This window comes from Scyliorhinus torazame, chromosome 13, assembly GCF_047496885.1.
Source record: "Scyliorhinus torazame isolate Kashiwa2021f chromosome 13, sScyTor2.1, whole genome shotgun sequence".
Classification (NCBI taxonomy): Eukaryota; Metazoa; Chordata; class Chondrichthyes; order Carcharhiniformes; family Scyliorhinidae; genus Scyliorhinus; species Scyliorhinus torazame.
This window is the reverse complement of record NC_092719.1, coordinates 35,835,680-35,850,399: the sequence shown is the minus strand read 5'-3', so window position 1 is coordinate 35,850,399 and position 14,720 is coordinate 35,835,680. Positions and strand designations below refer to the sequence as shown.

The window sequence follows — 14,720 nt, the reverse complement described above, 5'->3', positions numbered from 1 at the left end:
TCTCAAAACAGCTAAAGATTTGCCTGTGAACAGGACAGGAGCTTTTTGCCAAAGACTAGTAAGTGAACAGTAGTCTGAGACAGACCAGAATCTTCTGGCAGTTTCCTGACCTGATTTATCTCTTTGTCCACTCAGTCTTTTAAAGGACCTCTATTCAGCAGGTAACCCTGTGTTAGCTAACTGTATTTAAACCGTGGATTTTGACCTGAGATGGGTTTTGCTTGAATGGAGATAAAAGATTGAAGTTAGGAGTTAGTGTTTCAGTTTATCGTTAAGAATTGTTTAACTGGTAATTGTGAACTATTTTCTTTATGATGTTAAAGATATTAATTCTGTGTTAGTAATAAAGTTTGTTTTAATATACCATATCCCTATTTGTGCATAGAATCACTCCTGGAGAGAAGTATCCTTTCCTCACATATTGGGGTTTCTGTCAAGTATCATAGCAACTGTTGGGATCTCGTCCGGGGTGATAATAGACATCACTGAGGGTGCAGAACATTTTAGGGGAGTGAGTTGAGATCCCTGCAATCAAAGTTTAAGGAACTAGGGAGGAAATTAAACAGCTGAACCACAATGATTATAATCTCTAGATTAGTCTGACATGCTTTATTTTTATCCACTTGACAACCTCATTCACCAGACTTTTGACAAAGTCCTCCTTGACAAAGTATTCATTTAGTTACTCTCATGCTTTTTATCTGCAGTAATGGATCTCCATTTTGGTTTCTAATAGACCACCTTCCTTCATCAAACCTTTTACTGTTAACATGCCTATAGAAGACCTTTTACGTGAGCCACCAATCTGTTCTTATAATGTCTTTTATGCCCTTTATTTTCCTTTTTCACCTCTCTACTCTTTATATTTCACACTTTCAAGTTGACTTCTGTCATATGTCATCCAGGGCACCCTGGCTTTGGTTCCCTTGGGGCTAGGCTATCGACCAAACCCATAGCTGCCTACTAACTTCCTTTTTCTCCTTTTTGGGCAGTCCCTCAGGGTCGAGGATGACTTGCTTCCACTCCTGGGAGGTGAGTTCTGTGGTAACTAGTCCAATCCTGGATCTGCAGACTCTGGCACAGGTTTGGCAGGTGGAGTTTGATGAGGTGGGTGGGATGCTCTGGATTCTGCCCTCTGCTTCCACTGTTTACGCTAGGCCTCCGCGTGCCCTGCGTGATCGACACCTTCGTGGATGCTGGTTCTCCAGTTTGTGTGTTCTAAGGCAAGTGATTCCCATGTATTGATGGGGATGTTGCATTTATTTAGGGAGGCTTTCAGAGTGTCCTCTGCCCGCCTAGTGATCACTTGCCGTTGTGGAGCTCACGGTAGAGTACTTGTTTGTGAGCCTTGTGTCGGGCATGTGAACAATGAGGCCCACCCATCGCAGCTGGTTAAGCTTGGATATCCTGGGGATATTGGCCTGGGAAAGGACGCTCATGTTGGTGCGCCTATCCTGCCAGTGGATTTGCAGGATTTTGAGGAGGCAACGTTGATGATATCTCTCCAGGGATTTGAGGTGTCTGCTGTACATTGTCCATGTTTCTGATACATTCTGGAGGGCGGGGACCACGGCTGCTCTGTAGATCATGAGTTTGGTGCTGGATTTGAGGTCTTGGTCTTCGAACATTCTGTTCCTCAGGCGTCCGAAGACTGTGACTGCACTGGTGCATTGGAGCCGATGCTGGATTTCATCATCGATGTCTGCTCGAGGGGAGGCTCCAAAGGTATGGGAAATGACCCATATTGTCCAGGGACTCACCGGGGATCTGAATGGTCAGGGTAGTTTTGTGTGGCAGGAGTAGGCTGTTAGAGAAACTTTGTTTTCCGGATGTTTAGTCTGAGGCCCATTCTCTCATTTGTCTCTGTGAATGTGTTGACGTTTGTAGCTCGGCCTCTGAGCGTGCGCACACACAGGCATCGTCTGCGTACTGCAGCTCTATGAGAGAAGTTGGGGTGGTTTAAGTTATCGCCTGAAGGCATCGGCGGTTGGACAGTTTCCTGTTTGTCCGATAGGTTAGCTCCACTCCAGGTGGGAGCTTCAGAGTGATGGGATGGAGTGTGTTGCGAGGAAGATGGAGAAGAGCATTAGTGCAATGACGCAACCCTGTTTGACCTCAGTTTGCACACGTATTGGGTCTGTGGTGGTTCTGTTGACGAGGATCACGGGTTGCACGTCATCATGGCGCAGACGGAGAATGGTGACGAGTTTCTATGAGCAGCTGAATTTGAGGAGGATGTTCCACAATCCCTCATGGTTGACAGAGTTGAAGGCCTTTGCGAGATCGAAGAAGGCCACGCACAGAGGTTGATGCTGCTCCCTGCACTTTTCCTGGATTTGCCATGCGCTGAGAATCATCTCCATTGAGCCTCTTGATGGGCGGAAGCTGCAGTGAGACTCGGGGAGGAGCTCTTCAGCCACTGGGAGGAGGTGATTGAGGAGGATTCTCGCGATTACCTTTCCCTTGGCAGAGAATAGGGAAATCCCTCTGTAATTTCCGCAGTCGGCCTGTCTCCTTCCTGGAAAGTGGTCACCATAGGACCATAAGACATAGGAGCGGAAGTAAGGCCATTCGGCCCATCGAGTCCACTCCACCATTCAATCATGGCTGATTTCAACTCCATTTACCCGCTCTCTCTCCATAGCCCTGAATTCCTCGAGAAATCAAGAATTGATCAACTTCTGTCTTAAAGACACCCAACGTCCCGGCCTCCACCGCCCTCTGTGGCAATGAATTCCACAGACCCACCACTCTCTGGCTGAAGAAATTTCTCCTCATCTCTGTTCTAAAGTGACTCCCTTTTATTCTAAGGCTGTGCCCCCGGGTCCTAGTCTCCCCTGCTAATGGAAACAACTTCCCTACATCCACCCTATCTAAGCCATTCATTATCTTGTAAGTTTCTATTAGATCTCCCCTCAACCTCCTAAACTCCAATGAATATAATCCCAGGATCCTCAGACGTTCATCGTATGTTAGGCCTACCATTCCTGGGATCATCCATGTGAATCTCCGCTGGACCCGCTCCAGTGCCAGTATGTCCTTCCTGAGGTGTGGGGCCCAAAATTGCTCACAGTATTCTAAATGGGGCCTAACTAATGCTTTAAAAAGCTTCAGAAGTACATCCCTGCTTTTATATTCCAAGTCTCTTGAGATGAATGACAACATTGCATTTGCTTTCTTAATTACGGACTCAACCTGCAAGTTTACCTTTAGAGAATCCTGGACTAGGACTCCCAAGTCCCTTTGCACTTCAGCATTATGAATTTTGTCACCGTTTAGAAAATAGTCCGTGCCTCTATTCTTTTTTCCAAAGTGCAAGACCTCGCACTTGCCCACGTTGAATTTCTTCAGCCATTTCTTGGACCACTCTCCTAAACTGTCTAAATTTTTCTGCAGCCTCCCCACCTCCTCCATACTACCTGCCCCTCCACCTATCTTTGTATCATCGGCAAACTTAGCCAGAATGCCCTCAGTCCCGTCATCTAGATCGTTAATATATAAAGAGAACAGCTGTGGCCCCAACACTGAACCCTGCGGGACACCACTCGTCACAGGTTGCCATTCCGAAAAAGAACCTTTTATCCCAACTCTCTGCCTTCTGCCTGACAGCCAATCGTCAATCCATGTTAGTACCTTGCCTCGAATACCATGGGCCCTTATTTTACTCAGCAGTCTCCCGTGAGGCACCTTATCAAAGGCCTTTTGGAAGTCAAGATAGATAACATCCATTGGCTCTCCTTGGTCTAACCTATTTGTTACCTCTTCAAAGAACTCTAACAGGTTTGTCAGGCACAACCTCCCCTTACTAAATCCATGCTGACTTGTCCTAATCCAACCCTGCACTTCCAAGAATTTAGAAATCTCATCCTTAACAATGGATTCTGGAATCTTGCCAACAACCGAGGTTAGGCTAATTGGCCTATAATTTTCCATCTTTTTCCTTGTTCCCCTCTTGAACAGGGGGGTTACAACAGCGATTTTCCAACCCTCTGGGACTTTCCCTGACTCCAGTGACTTTTGAAAGATCATAACTAACGCCTCCACTATTTCTTCAGCTATCTCCTTTAGAACTCTAGGATGTAGCCCATCTGGGCCCGGAGATTTATCAATTTTTAGACCTCTTAGTTTCTCTAGCACTTTCTCCTTTGTGATGGCTACCATATTCAACTCTGCCCCCTGACTCTCCGGAATTGTTGGGATATTACTCATGTCTTCTACTGTGAAGACTGACGCAACTTTTGCCTCCCGTTTGTTTTTAATGTATTTAAAGAAACTTTTACTATCATTCCTAATGTTACTGGCTAGCCTACCTTCATATTTGATCCTCTCTTTCCTTATTTCTCTCTTTGTTATCCTCTGTTTGTTTTTGTAGCCTTCCCAATCTTCTGGCTTTGGAGCGGGTGCAGAGGAGATTTACCAGGATGTTGCCTGGTATGGAGGGAAAATCTTATGAGGAAAGGCTGATGGACTTGAGGTTGTTTTCGTTGGAGAGAAGAAGGTTAAGAGGAGACTTAATAGAGGCATACAAAAATGATCAGGGGGTTAGATAGGGTGGACAGTGAGAGCCTTCTCCCGCGGATGGAAATGGCTGGCACAAGGGGACATAGCTTTAAACTGAGGGGTAATAGATATAGGACAGAGGTCAGAGGTAGGTTCTTTACGCAAAGAGTAGTGAGGCCATGGAATGCCCTACCTGCTACAGTAGTGAACTCGCCAACATTGAGGGCATTTAAAAGTTTATTGGATAAACATATGGATGATAATGGCATAGTGTAGGTTAGATGGCTTTTGTTTCGGTGCAACATCGTGGGCCGAAGGGCCTGTACTGCGCTGTATTGTTCTATGTTCTATGTACTCTTTGCCACATTATAGGCTTTCTCTTTTGCTTTGATGCATTCCCTAACTTCCTTTGTCAGCCATGGCTGCCTAATCCCCCCTCTGATAACCTTTCTTTTCTTTGGGATGAACCTCTGTACTGTGTCCTCAATTACTCCCAGAAACTTCTGCCATTGCTGTTCTACTGTCTTTCCCACTAGGCTCTGCTCCCAGTCGATTTTCGTCAGTTCCTCCCTCATGCCCCTGTAGTTACCTTTATTTAACTGTAACACCTTTACATCTGATTCTACCTTCTTTCTTTTAAATTGGAGATTGAATTCTACCATATTATGATCACTGCCTCCTAAGTGCTCCCTTACTTTAAGGCCTTTAATCAAGTCTGGCTCATTACATAACACTAAGTCCAGAATGGCCTGTTCCCTCGTGGGCTCCATCACAAGCTGTTCCAAAAAACCCTCCTGTAAACATTCAATGAATTCCCTTTCCTTGGGTCCACTGGCAGCATTATTTACGCAGTCCACCTGCATATTGAAGTCCCCCATGATCACTGTGACCTTGCCTTTCTGACATGCATTTTCTATTTTGTGGTGCATTTTGTGCCCCCGGTCCTGACCACTGTTAGGAGGCCTGTATATAACTCCCATTATGTTTTTTTTGCCTTTGTGGTTCCTCAACTCTACCCACACAGATTCCACATCATCTGACCCTATGTCGTTTAGTGCTATTGATTTAATTTCATTCCTAATTAACAAGGCAACCCCACCCCCTCTGCCCACCTCTCTGTCTTTTCATTGGTTGTGAATCCCTGGATGTTTAAATGCCAGTCCTGAACCCCCTGCAACCATGTCTCTGTGATGCCTACCACATCATACCTGCCAGTCACAATCTGGGCCACAAGCTCATCTACCTTGTTCTGTACACTGCGTGCATTTAAATATAGCACCTTTAATTCTCTATTGACCGTCCCTTTTTGTTTTCTTAGTGTGGTGGACCTTGGTTTACTGAGCCTTTCCATACACTGTGTCATATTTTGTGGGATGGGGACTATCGTAGCCTCTCCTGAGTTTTGTCTTTTCGTGCTTTTTTGTATTCCCAAGCAGCTACGCTTCCCACTGATTACTTCACCTCTTGGTTCCCTGACTTTCCCTTCCCCCCCAATCTTTAGTTTAAAGTCCTATTGACCACCCTATTTACTCTTTTCGCCAGAACACTGGTCCCAGCTCGGTTCAGGTGGAGGCCATCCCAACGGTATAGGTCCCCCCTGTCCCAAAACTGATGCCAGTGTCCCATGAAAAGGAACCCCTCTTTCCCACACCACTCTTTCAGCCACGTGTTAACTTCCCTTATTCTTGCCTCCCTATGCCAATTTGCACGTGGCTCTGGCAGTAATCCGGAGATTATGACCCTTGAGGACCTGTTTTTTAATTTGAATCCTAGCTCTTTATAATCTCTAAACAGGTCCTCTTTCCTAGACTTGCGTATGTTGTTGGTACCGACATGGACCACAACAACTGGATCCTCCCCCTCCCTCTCCAGTATCCTTTCAAGCCGGTCAGAGATGTCCCGCACCCTAGCACCGGGCAGGCAACATACCATGCGGGACTCTTTATCCTGCTCACAAAGGATACTATCTATCCCCCTGATAATAGAATCCCCTACAACTACAACTTGCCTATTTACTCCCTCCCCTTGAATGGCCTGCTGAACCATGGTGCCTTGGTCAGCTGACTCATCCTTCCTGCAGCCCTGTTCGCCATCCACACAGGGAGCAAGTGCCTCATACCTGTTGGACAGGGTCAAGGGCTGAGGCTCCTGAGTTCCTGACTGCTGGTTCCCTTTACCTGCCTGACTTGCAGTCACACCCTGCTGTCCCTGGCCACTGGCAGGATTTAAACTACATACTCTGACAGGTGTGACTGCCTCCTGAAACACAGTGTCCAGGTAAGTCTCCCCCTCCCGGATGTGCCTCAGTGTTTGAAGCTCAGACTCCAGCTCATCAACTCTGAGCCGGAGCTCTTCGAGCAGCCAATACTTATTGCAGATGTGGTCGCTGCAGCTCGCAATGGGATCTGCCAGCTCCCACATCAAGCAGCTCAAGCACATCACCTGACCAGCCATCACTAATTAATTAAAAACAATTAAGGCATCACTGATGCAAACTGGCATGCTCTCTTCCTTGCAGACAAGGGGATGAGGTTGTGGATCCTTGTCAAGAGTGCATCTCTGCCGTATTTTAATACTTCTGTAAGGATTCCATCTGTGCCAGAGGCCTTGTTTTAAAACTGACTGATGGCTTTTTCAACCTCATGGCGAGCTGGGGTTGCGCTGAAATGGTGGCGGGTAGCGTGTTGCGGGATGGTGCTGGGGACACTTGCGTCGAAGGCTGTGTCTTGGTTGAGGAGGTCCTTGAAGTACTAACTAAAGCTACCTTTACTACGCTTAGTTCCACCCCATTTTTTGTGAGGACTCCGTTTCATTCTTCCAGTTTTTCCATTGCTGTTGAATCTATTGCGACGAGGCCATCCTTCATACAGATGCTTTGATATGTTATCCTTTTGCCCTCAACGAGGTTTCTGCTCCAACAAAAAGTGTGGGTGATTGCTTTACTGAAAGTTTGCAGACATGACCTTGAGCTTCCAGTCTCCTGTCATTTTAAGTTAACTCCTCACTCTCACCCTGAACTTGGCCTCCTACACTGTTCGAATGAAGCTCAACCTAGAGTCGAGGAATAGCATTTCAGCTTTCGTTTAGACACTTAGCCTCCTGAACACAATGAGTTCAGCCATTTCAGATGATCATCTGCCTGCAGCTTTTTTCGAATGGCAGCTACTGGTGATGATTTGCCAATTCCTATTCATATCTTTCTAGAACAATCTTTTTTGTTTTACTTGTCCCATTACCACCATCTTTTGCCCTGCAATATTATCCCTTTTGTTACTTAATTTTCCCAGCCTCTACAATTGCTTGAAACCTGTTACATTCCCAGCGTCATCCAGTTCTGACAAGAGGTCGCCACTCCATAGATGTTTTCTGATGTGTTGAGCATTTCCAGCTTTGCCTATTCTTATTTCTAAAGGGGACATAGGGAAATAATGGGAAGTGGGACCAACTGGATTTCTGTTTGAAAGAGCTGCTGCAGCTACAGGGTGGAGGAATCTTGCGGCATTAGTTTTAAATGAGGGCACAGGGACCATTATTCAGGCCCCAACTCAAAACTTTGTGTACAGTCACTTCAGGTGGATCCTCCTGAAGGCATCAGGGAAATGGTGGCATAGTGGTAATGTCATGGGGCTAGGGCTGCAGATGTCCAAGTGAATCCTCTGGGGACGTGGGTTCAAATACCACTACAGCACCTGGTGGAATATAAAGCTCCCATCTAGTTCACAAATGCCCTTTAGGAAAGGAAATCTGCCATACTTACCCAGTCTGGCCTACATGTAATTCCAGACCCACAGCAATGTGGTTGACTCCTAACTGCCCAGTTAAAGAACAGGTACCATAGAACCCCAACGTTGCAGAAGGAGGCCATTTGGCCCATCGAGTCAGCACCCACCTCTGAAAGATCACCCTACCCATGGTTCACTCCCTCTCCCTATCCCCATAACCCCATCTAACCTGCACATCCCTGGACACTAAGACATTAGGGTAATTGGCAATTTAGCATGGCCAATCCACCTAACCTGCACATCTTTGGACTGTGGGAGGAAACCGGAACACCCGGAGGAAACCCACGCAGACACGGGGAGAACGTGCAGACTCCACACAGTCACCCAAGGCTGGAATCAAACCTAGGTCTCTGGCACTGTGAGGCAGTAGTGCTTGCCACTGTGCCACCCTGAGTTAGAAATTGGTAACAAATGTTGGCCATGCCACCTCCTGGAGCACCATCCACCTAGAGATGGTAGGTGGGTTCCTGAGGATGCTGACTCCATCTGAGCACCTACACCTTTGGTAGGTTAGGAGCCCCACTGGGAAAGGTGGATGATGCCCGGGCAGCATGGGAAGTGTGGGAGTGCCTCAAAATGTAAGTGCCCTTTGGAGTGTTATCAAATATCAAACTGGTTGAGGGCCGAAGCCAGTAGACTCCTTGCAGCGGGGAATTGTCTGGGCCGCAGGTGTGACATTTCCTTCCTGCAGTCCCATCATTGACGCATGGGAGTCTCCAGCTCCGATGGCCTGGCAGAATTGGCACTCAGCAGGAAGTCACTCTGACGTTAAGAAGATCCCAGCCTTAAAGCTGCTTCCATAGGGCTGGTAGCACTCACTAGGGCTGAATGACCTCCTGTGTTGCATTGTTCTGTGATTTTAAAAAAAAACTATTTTCTATTTTTGTAAGAATCTCAGAATACGTTATAACCATGCCATCTTTTTATAATTTCAATTTTCTACATTCTACCAAGAAACGTTTTATGTAGCCACCATCCAGGACCTCTTGGATACTCGGAAAAAGGTTGTCCTCACAGGCTCCCTATAGAACCCTAAAAATAATACTTGCAATAAACATGCACAAAATTGAAAACTTATAAATATGGTTCAACCCACCCTGAGTGTATATATAGCACCCACTCCTCCTTGACATGGTGTTCATGAATCAAGTTTTCAAATCATGCTTCAGCCTCAGACCTTACTACTGGTTCCCTTCCCTCCCTCCTGTTCCCAGACACTCCTGAGACTCTCGTTTTTGCAAATGCATTGGAAATACTTGACTTTTTTTAAACAAAAGAAATGATCATCCTTCAGGCTGAAGTTTTGCAGTGGGGAATGTTTCAAATCAATAAGACTCCTCAAAGAAAGATGAATACATTGGTTACAAAAGTAAAGTGAGCACATTCATTATAATGAGAGAAGATATTTTACATCTTTATAGCGAAGATATAAAAGTAAAACTAGGAAAATTTGTCTTGTCTCCAATTTAAAAAAAAAAAAAAAAAAAATTTCCCCCCCTCCCAACAGATTATTCACTGGATGTGTGATTTGCCTGTTTCGGGCACTTTTGATCTTATCCAGGAATTCATCCTTGGTAAGTAAGTTCATTTAAGAGTCGATACTAAGGACCTAATGCCTACTAAATTCAGAATGTTTATTGAGTGACCATAGATTGTAATCCGTCTTTCGTTTTTAAATAAAGAAATGATTTTGATGCAAAACATGTTATTTGAAGAATAAAGACAATGGGTGCGATTTAGGGAACCTGAGTTTAAAGTCTGCTGAATGGCACATTTAGTGGGGTATTTCGAGGCAGCTGCAGTGCCATGAAACATCCCACTATTCAACGGCACTTTGCCTTTTTTTGGCAACAGGGAGATTCACTCCACCGAGATCACACTTTAGAGGGACTTCAACTCGCCAGCAGGAAAGACTGATCGGGCTGCCATTTTGGAAGGCTGCCCCAATCATTTCCCTCCTCCTCCCTCCACCCCTTTCAGGCCACCCCCGATTTTGAGACCCCCCTGACAGCCTGGCACTGCCAAGGTGCCAGCTGCTAAAGGGAGAGCCGGGTGCCACCCTGCCCTGTCAACAACTACCCGGGGGTCTCCATTGGCCTGAGTGAACCCCTCCTCCCCCAGGTACTGTTACGGTCCACATTTGTGTGGACCAGTACTTAACGCGCCCTGGTGAGGTCTCCCAGGCACGGCCATTGAATCCCAGGCGCCAGGCGAACCAGGCTTATGGCTCATTTAAATATGAAGATCTGGATCTCGCCCAGCGAGGGTGAGATCCAGATCGTAAATCTCACAAGACGTTTTGAGCATCCCGAATCTTGCGAGAAGCCTCTCGCGAGATTCAACTGCCTCATCCCGACACTAAGTCGGGCACGACGAGCCGTTGAATTGCGCCCAATGTCAAGTCATATAATTAATGTATCTGTGATATGTGAATTCCAGAGTGTTAATTTTCTGATAGCTTGTAGAATGGATTACATATGTAAAGCTGAACACATATGTATGGTTTATTATGCTCTATATGACAGAAGCATATTTTCTCAATACAAGAAGCAAGCCTAATCCAATGATTTAAGAACAGGACATAAACCATAGTCCACCAATTAATACAATCATGTGAATATTTAACAATTCCTTTGTATATAATTGAGGTAAAACATTTCACTGTATATCACTGGTTAGAACAACCCAGTTTCTCTAAGATCCTGAGTGATTTTGAATTGTTGCCCAATGACAATGATAGAAATTTTTAAATGACAGGCTGGGAGCAATATAGAGCAGGAATTTCGGCCCCAGTGCCCATCCCGCCACTGGGGTAAAATGAGGGTTCGGAACCCACCAATGCCAGAGGTGGAACTTTGAGGACGCTTTTGGAGGAGGGAGCCAATTAAAATACCGGCTCTCTGTGCCCATCCAATTAAGGGCAGTAGGTGGGCTCCTGAGTCTGGATGACCAATAAGAGGCCATCTAGCAGTCAAAGATTGGCAGCCTTAATGCCGGGGGTACACACTCTGGAGTAGGTAGGGGGGGTGCAAGGGAGCCTTCGTTCCTGGATGCTGGCCACATGGGATGAATACAAGGGCCAAAAGGGTTAGCGTCTCCAGATGGGAGGGTGATAGCCTTCACAGACATGGAGCATGCTGTGGTTGTGGCTGATCTTTGGAGTAGTGCCTTCCACATAGAATGCAGCTTCTGGCTTTGATGCCTGTCTGTGGGAAACCACTGCCATTTCACAAATGGCATGCTAACGGAATGGGTAAACCTGTGAGCCAGCTGGAAAATCCAGTTGGTGTCAGGAGAGTGCCCTGAATGAATTAACCTGTCGCAGCGGGCAAGTAACCATTCCCACCATCAGCATGACTCCTGCATTATCCCGTGGAGGTGGAAACATGTTGTAGAGCTGACCTGATGGGATTTTCCTCTCATTTGGGGGGGCTGCCCTGCCTCCAGAGCTGCCACCAGAGACCATTGAAAATTCAGCTCACGGTCTTTCATCAGGTTGAGAGAATTATGTTGCTGCCCGTAAACATACTTACAATCTATAATAGACCTGTTGAGTCTTTTGCTGTTTGACTTGATTATTATTCACTTCCACCATCAAATACCCCTCCTTCATAATTTCTGCATTGAATTTTGTGAGGCCAATAAATGAGTAGCGTGACTTCACTCTGGATCAATTCTTCCACTTAAGTATTGGAATGCACGTGGATTTTACTGAAGTCAACACTACCATTGATGACCATTTACTTTCTAGTGTTACTCAAGTTTACATAGCTACTTAATTGTGGTCAAATAATGCTGCAAATAAGAAAAAAATGCATTCCTCCTTGGTTCACTTGATGCAGATTATTTTTTGTGAATTGCACAGATGTTTTGATGTTTCAGGTACTTTGTACAGGAAAGTAATCTCAGAAACAAACGCCATGGACAAACTTCTACCATACTCTTCCTTATTTAACTGGGATGGGGTAAGATTAATCTTGCATGTAACCAAAGACAAAACATTTGAATATTTGCAGATAACATTTTGTTCTGTTTAAATATAGAAAGTTAATTACTCTTCCCAATTATTTATAGGAAATTCCTGGAATATCTTGCAGCACAGAAACTATTTCACAACCAGTTTTTGGTGAAGAGGTAAGACTAATGAACGATGCAGTTATAGTTTTAAACATTTTAACAATTGTTCACAATAAAACTGTGAACATTGTTTTATGCATCTCCAAATAGAAAGCCTTTGAACACTTGTGGTGTCCCATAGTAAGTATTGACATTCTCCCAAAGATTTTGCTATCCTTGATTTCTAAAGATTGTCCCTTATCTTACATAGTTAATCTTACATAGAACATATGTGCAGAAGGAGGCCATTCGGCCCCTCGAGTCTGCACCGATCCCACTTAAGCCCCCACTTCCACCCTATCCCCCTAACCTAATAACCCCTCCTAATCTTTTTGGACACTAAGGGCAATTTAGCATGGCCAATCCACCTAACCTGCACGTCTTTGGACTGTGGGAGGAAACCGGAGCAGCCGGAGTGAACCCATGCAGACACTGGGAGAATGTGCAGACTCCGCACCGACAGTGACCCAGCAGGGAATTGAACCTGGGACCCTGGCGCTGTGAAGCCACAGTGCTATCCACTTGTGATACCGTGCTGCCCTCCATAGGATTCCATAGGAGAACAAGCCATAATTGGAGAAAATGATCCCATCATTAGAGAAAATATTTTCATTAAAATATGTGGAAGCCACTACATCAACAAATCCAGAACAATAGAATTCTTGATATGGAGCTCAGTGTGTATGGGCCACCTCATATGGACTGAAATATGACTTTGTAAATACGATAATAAGGAATAGAGACAGGAGTAGGCCACTCGGCCCCCCCTGATTAAAGACATTTTTCCCCCCACAGACCAGAGTTTGAAAAGCAGTTAATGAGTGCTGAAGATGCTTTCATGACTTCTAGTTCACAGTGCTGTATTGTTATGCAGTGGTTCAGATTGTCTTGACAGACTGACAATTCCCTCCCGAGGTACAAAAAGAAGGCAAACTTTGCTTCTGTGTAAACTAGCCAGGTTATCTTAAATATACGGATTAGCGAGTTGAGGGCCCAGATGTTGGTTTGATTATTATCTGTGACTGAAGTGACGTGATATGGGTCCTGCTCCTTAAGGTGCTCCTTAAGTTGCTCCTTTCTGACTGTTCGAGCTTTTGGTTACCTGCCCTCATACCTCACATGGCTCAACGTCATGTTTTGTTTCATAATGTTCCCGTGAAGGCTTCTTGGGATATTTTGATATCTTTGATGTGCTGTAGAAATGCAAGCCGTTGTGTGTCATTCGGGAGATATGTTATATTTGATTGCTTGCTTGTTTTTTTTTTAACAAGTGTGCACCCCTTTTCCAGATTCCAAACATCCAAGTTTTTTGGAAAGAGCTGAACAGGAATGTTGAATCTGTGAAGAATTTAGAAAGTTTACAGAATCCATGGCACAATACTAGTTCATTGAGAAGAATCAAAACAGAACTATGTTTAAAAATGGTAAGAGAATTTAGGTGAGCATTCATCATTTTTAATGTGAACATAAATTTAACATTTGGGACCTCGAAAGTAACATTTTACTTTAATAAATCTAAAAATGCATTATGTTTTTAAATGTTTTTTTCGAATTAAGTGGCAATGTAGCGTGGCCAATCCACCAACCCTGCACATCTTTGGATTGTGGGGGTGAGGCCCACACAGACACGGAGAGAATGTGCAAACACCATACAGACAGTGAACCGGGGCCTGGATCGAACCCAGGTCCTTGGTGCAGTGAGGCAGCAGTGCTAACCGCTGTGCAAAAGAGAATTATCAAAGCAAATTACTGCGAATGCTGGAAATCTGAAATAAAAACAGAAAATGCTGGGAATACTTAGCAGCTGGCAGCATCTGTGGAGAGAACCAGCGGGGACAATTCTCTGACTTTGTCGGGAGAGTAGCGGAAGAGGCCCAAAACAACTGGATTTGAGTCGAGTGCCAAACATTTGGTGATGCTCACGGCCCGTTTCAGATGACGTGATCTAACAGGGCGCGAACCAGATTAGCATGTTAAAAAGAGTATTTACATATTCAAAATCGGCTTGAAGCCAAATTCTCCCAGCTCCTGCTATTCTCCCATCTCACCGGTCGGTGCACTGTGAAGCCAGTGTGAATCAATTCGGGTCATCACCATCAAAGACCAGGGGCTGGGTTCTCCGCATCCACGTGCCGAAATCGCGTTTGGCACGGAGGCGGAGATTCAAATTTCACAATGAGATCGGGCACAGCGCTGGTCCGGCGATTCCCCAGGCCCCGAATATCCGTGCGTTCATGATTTACTCTGCGTGGCTGGGGGGGGCCATTGCCTGAGGCCCGCCCAGCGATCCTCCGCTCGCGACTGGCCAAGTTCCCGATGGCG

At 45.5% G+C, this 14,720-nt stretch overlaps 1 protein-coding gene across 4 annotated transcripts in view; it reads left to right on the top strand.

Moving 5' to 3' along the window:
• gsap (gamma-secretase activating protein) overlaps positions 1 to 14,720 on the top strand; it is a 129,625-nt gene that overhangs the window by 53,715 nt on the left and 61,190 nt on the right. For all 4 annotated transcript variants that reach the window (XR_011934036.1, XM_072471342.1, XM_072471341.1 and 1 more), the window contains 4 exons: positions 9,790 to 9,856; positions 12,165 to 12,247; positions 12,357 to 12,416; positions 13,688 to 13,822. Coding sequence is in view for 3 of the 4 variants with exons in the window: in XM_072471342.1 (XP_072327443.1) it covers positions 9,790 to 9,856; positions 12,165 to 12,247; positions 12,357 to 12,416; positions 13,688 to 13,822 (345 nt within the window). In the remaining variant the exon portion in view is untranslated. The remainder of the gene's footprint in view (positions 1 to 9,789; positions 9,857 to 12,164; positions 12,248 to 12,356; positions 12,417 to 13,687; positions 13,823 to 14,720) is intronic.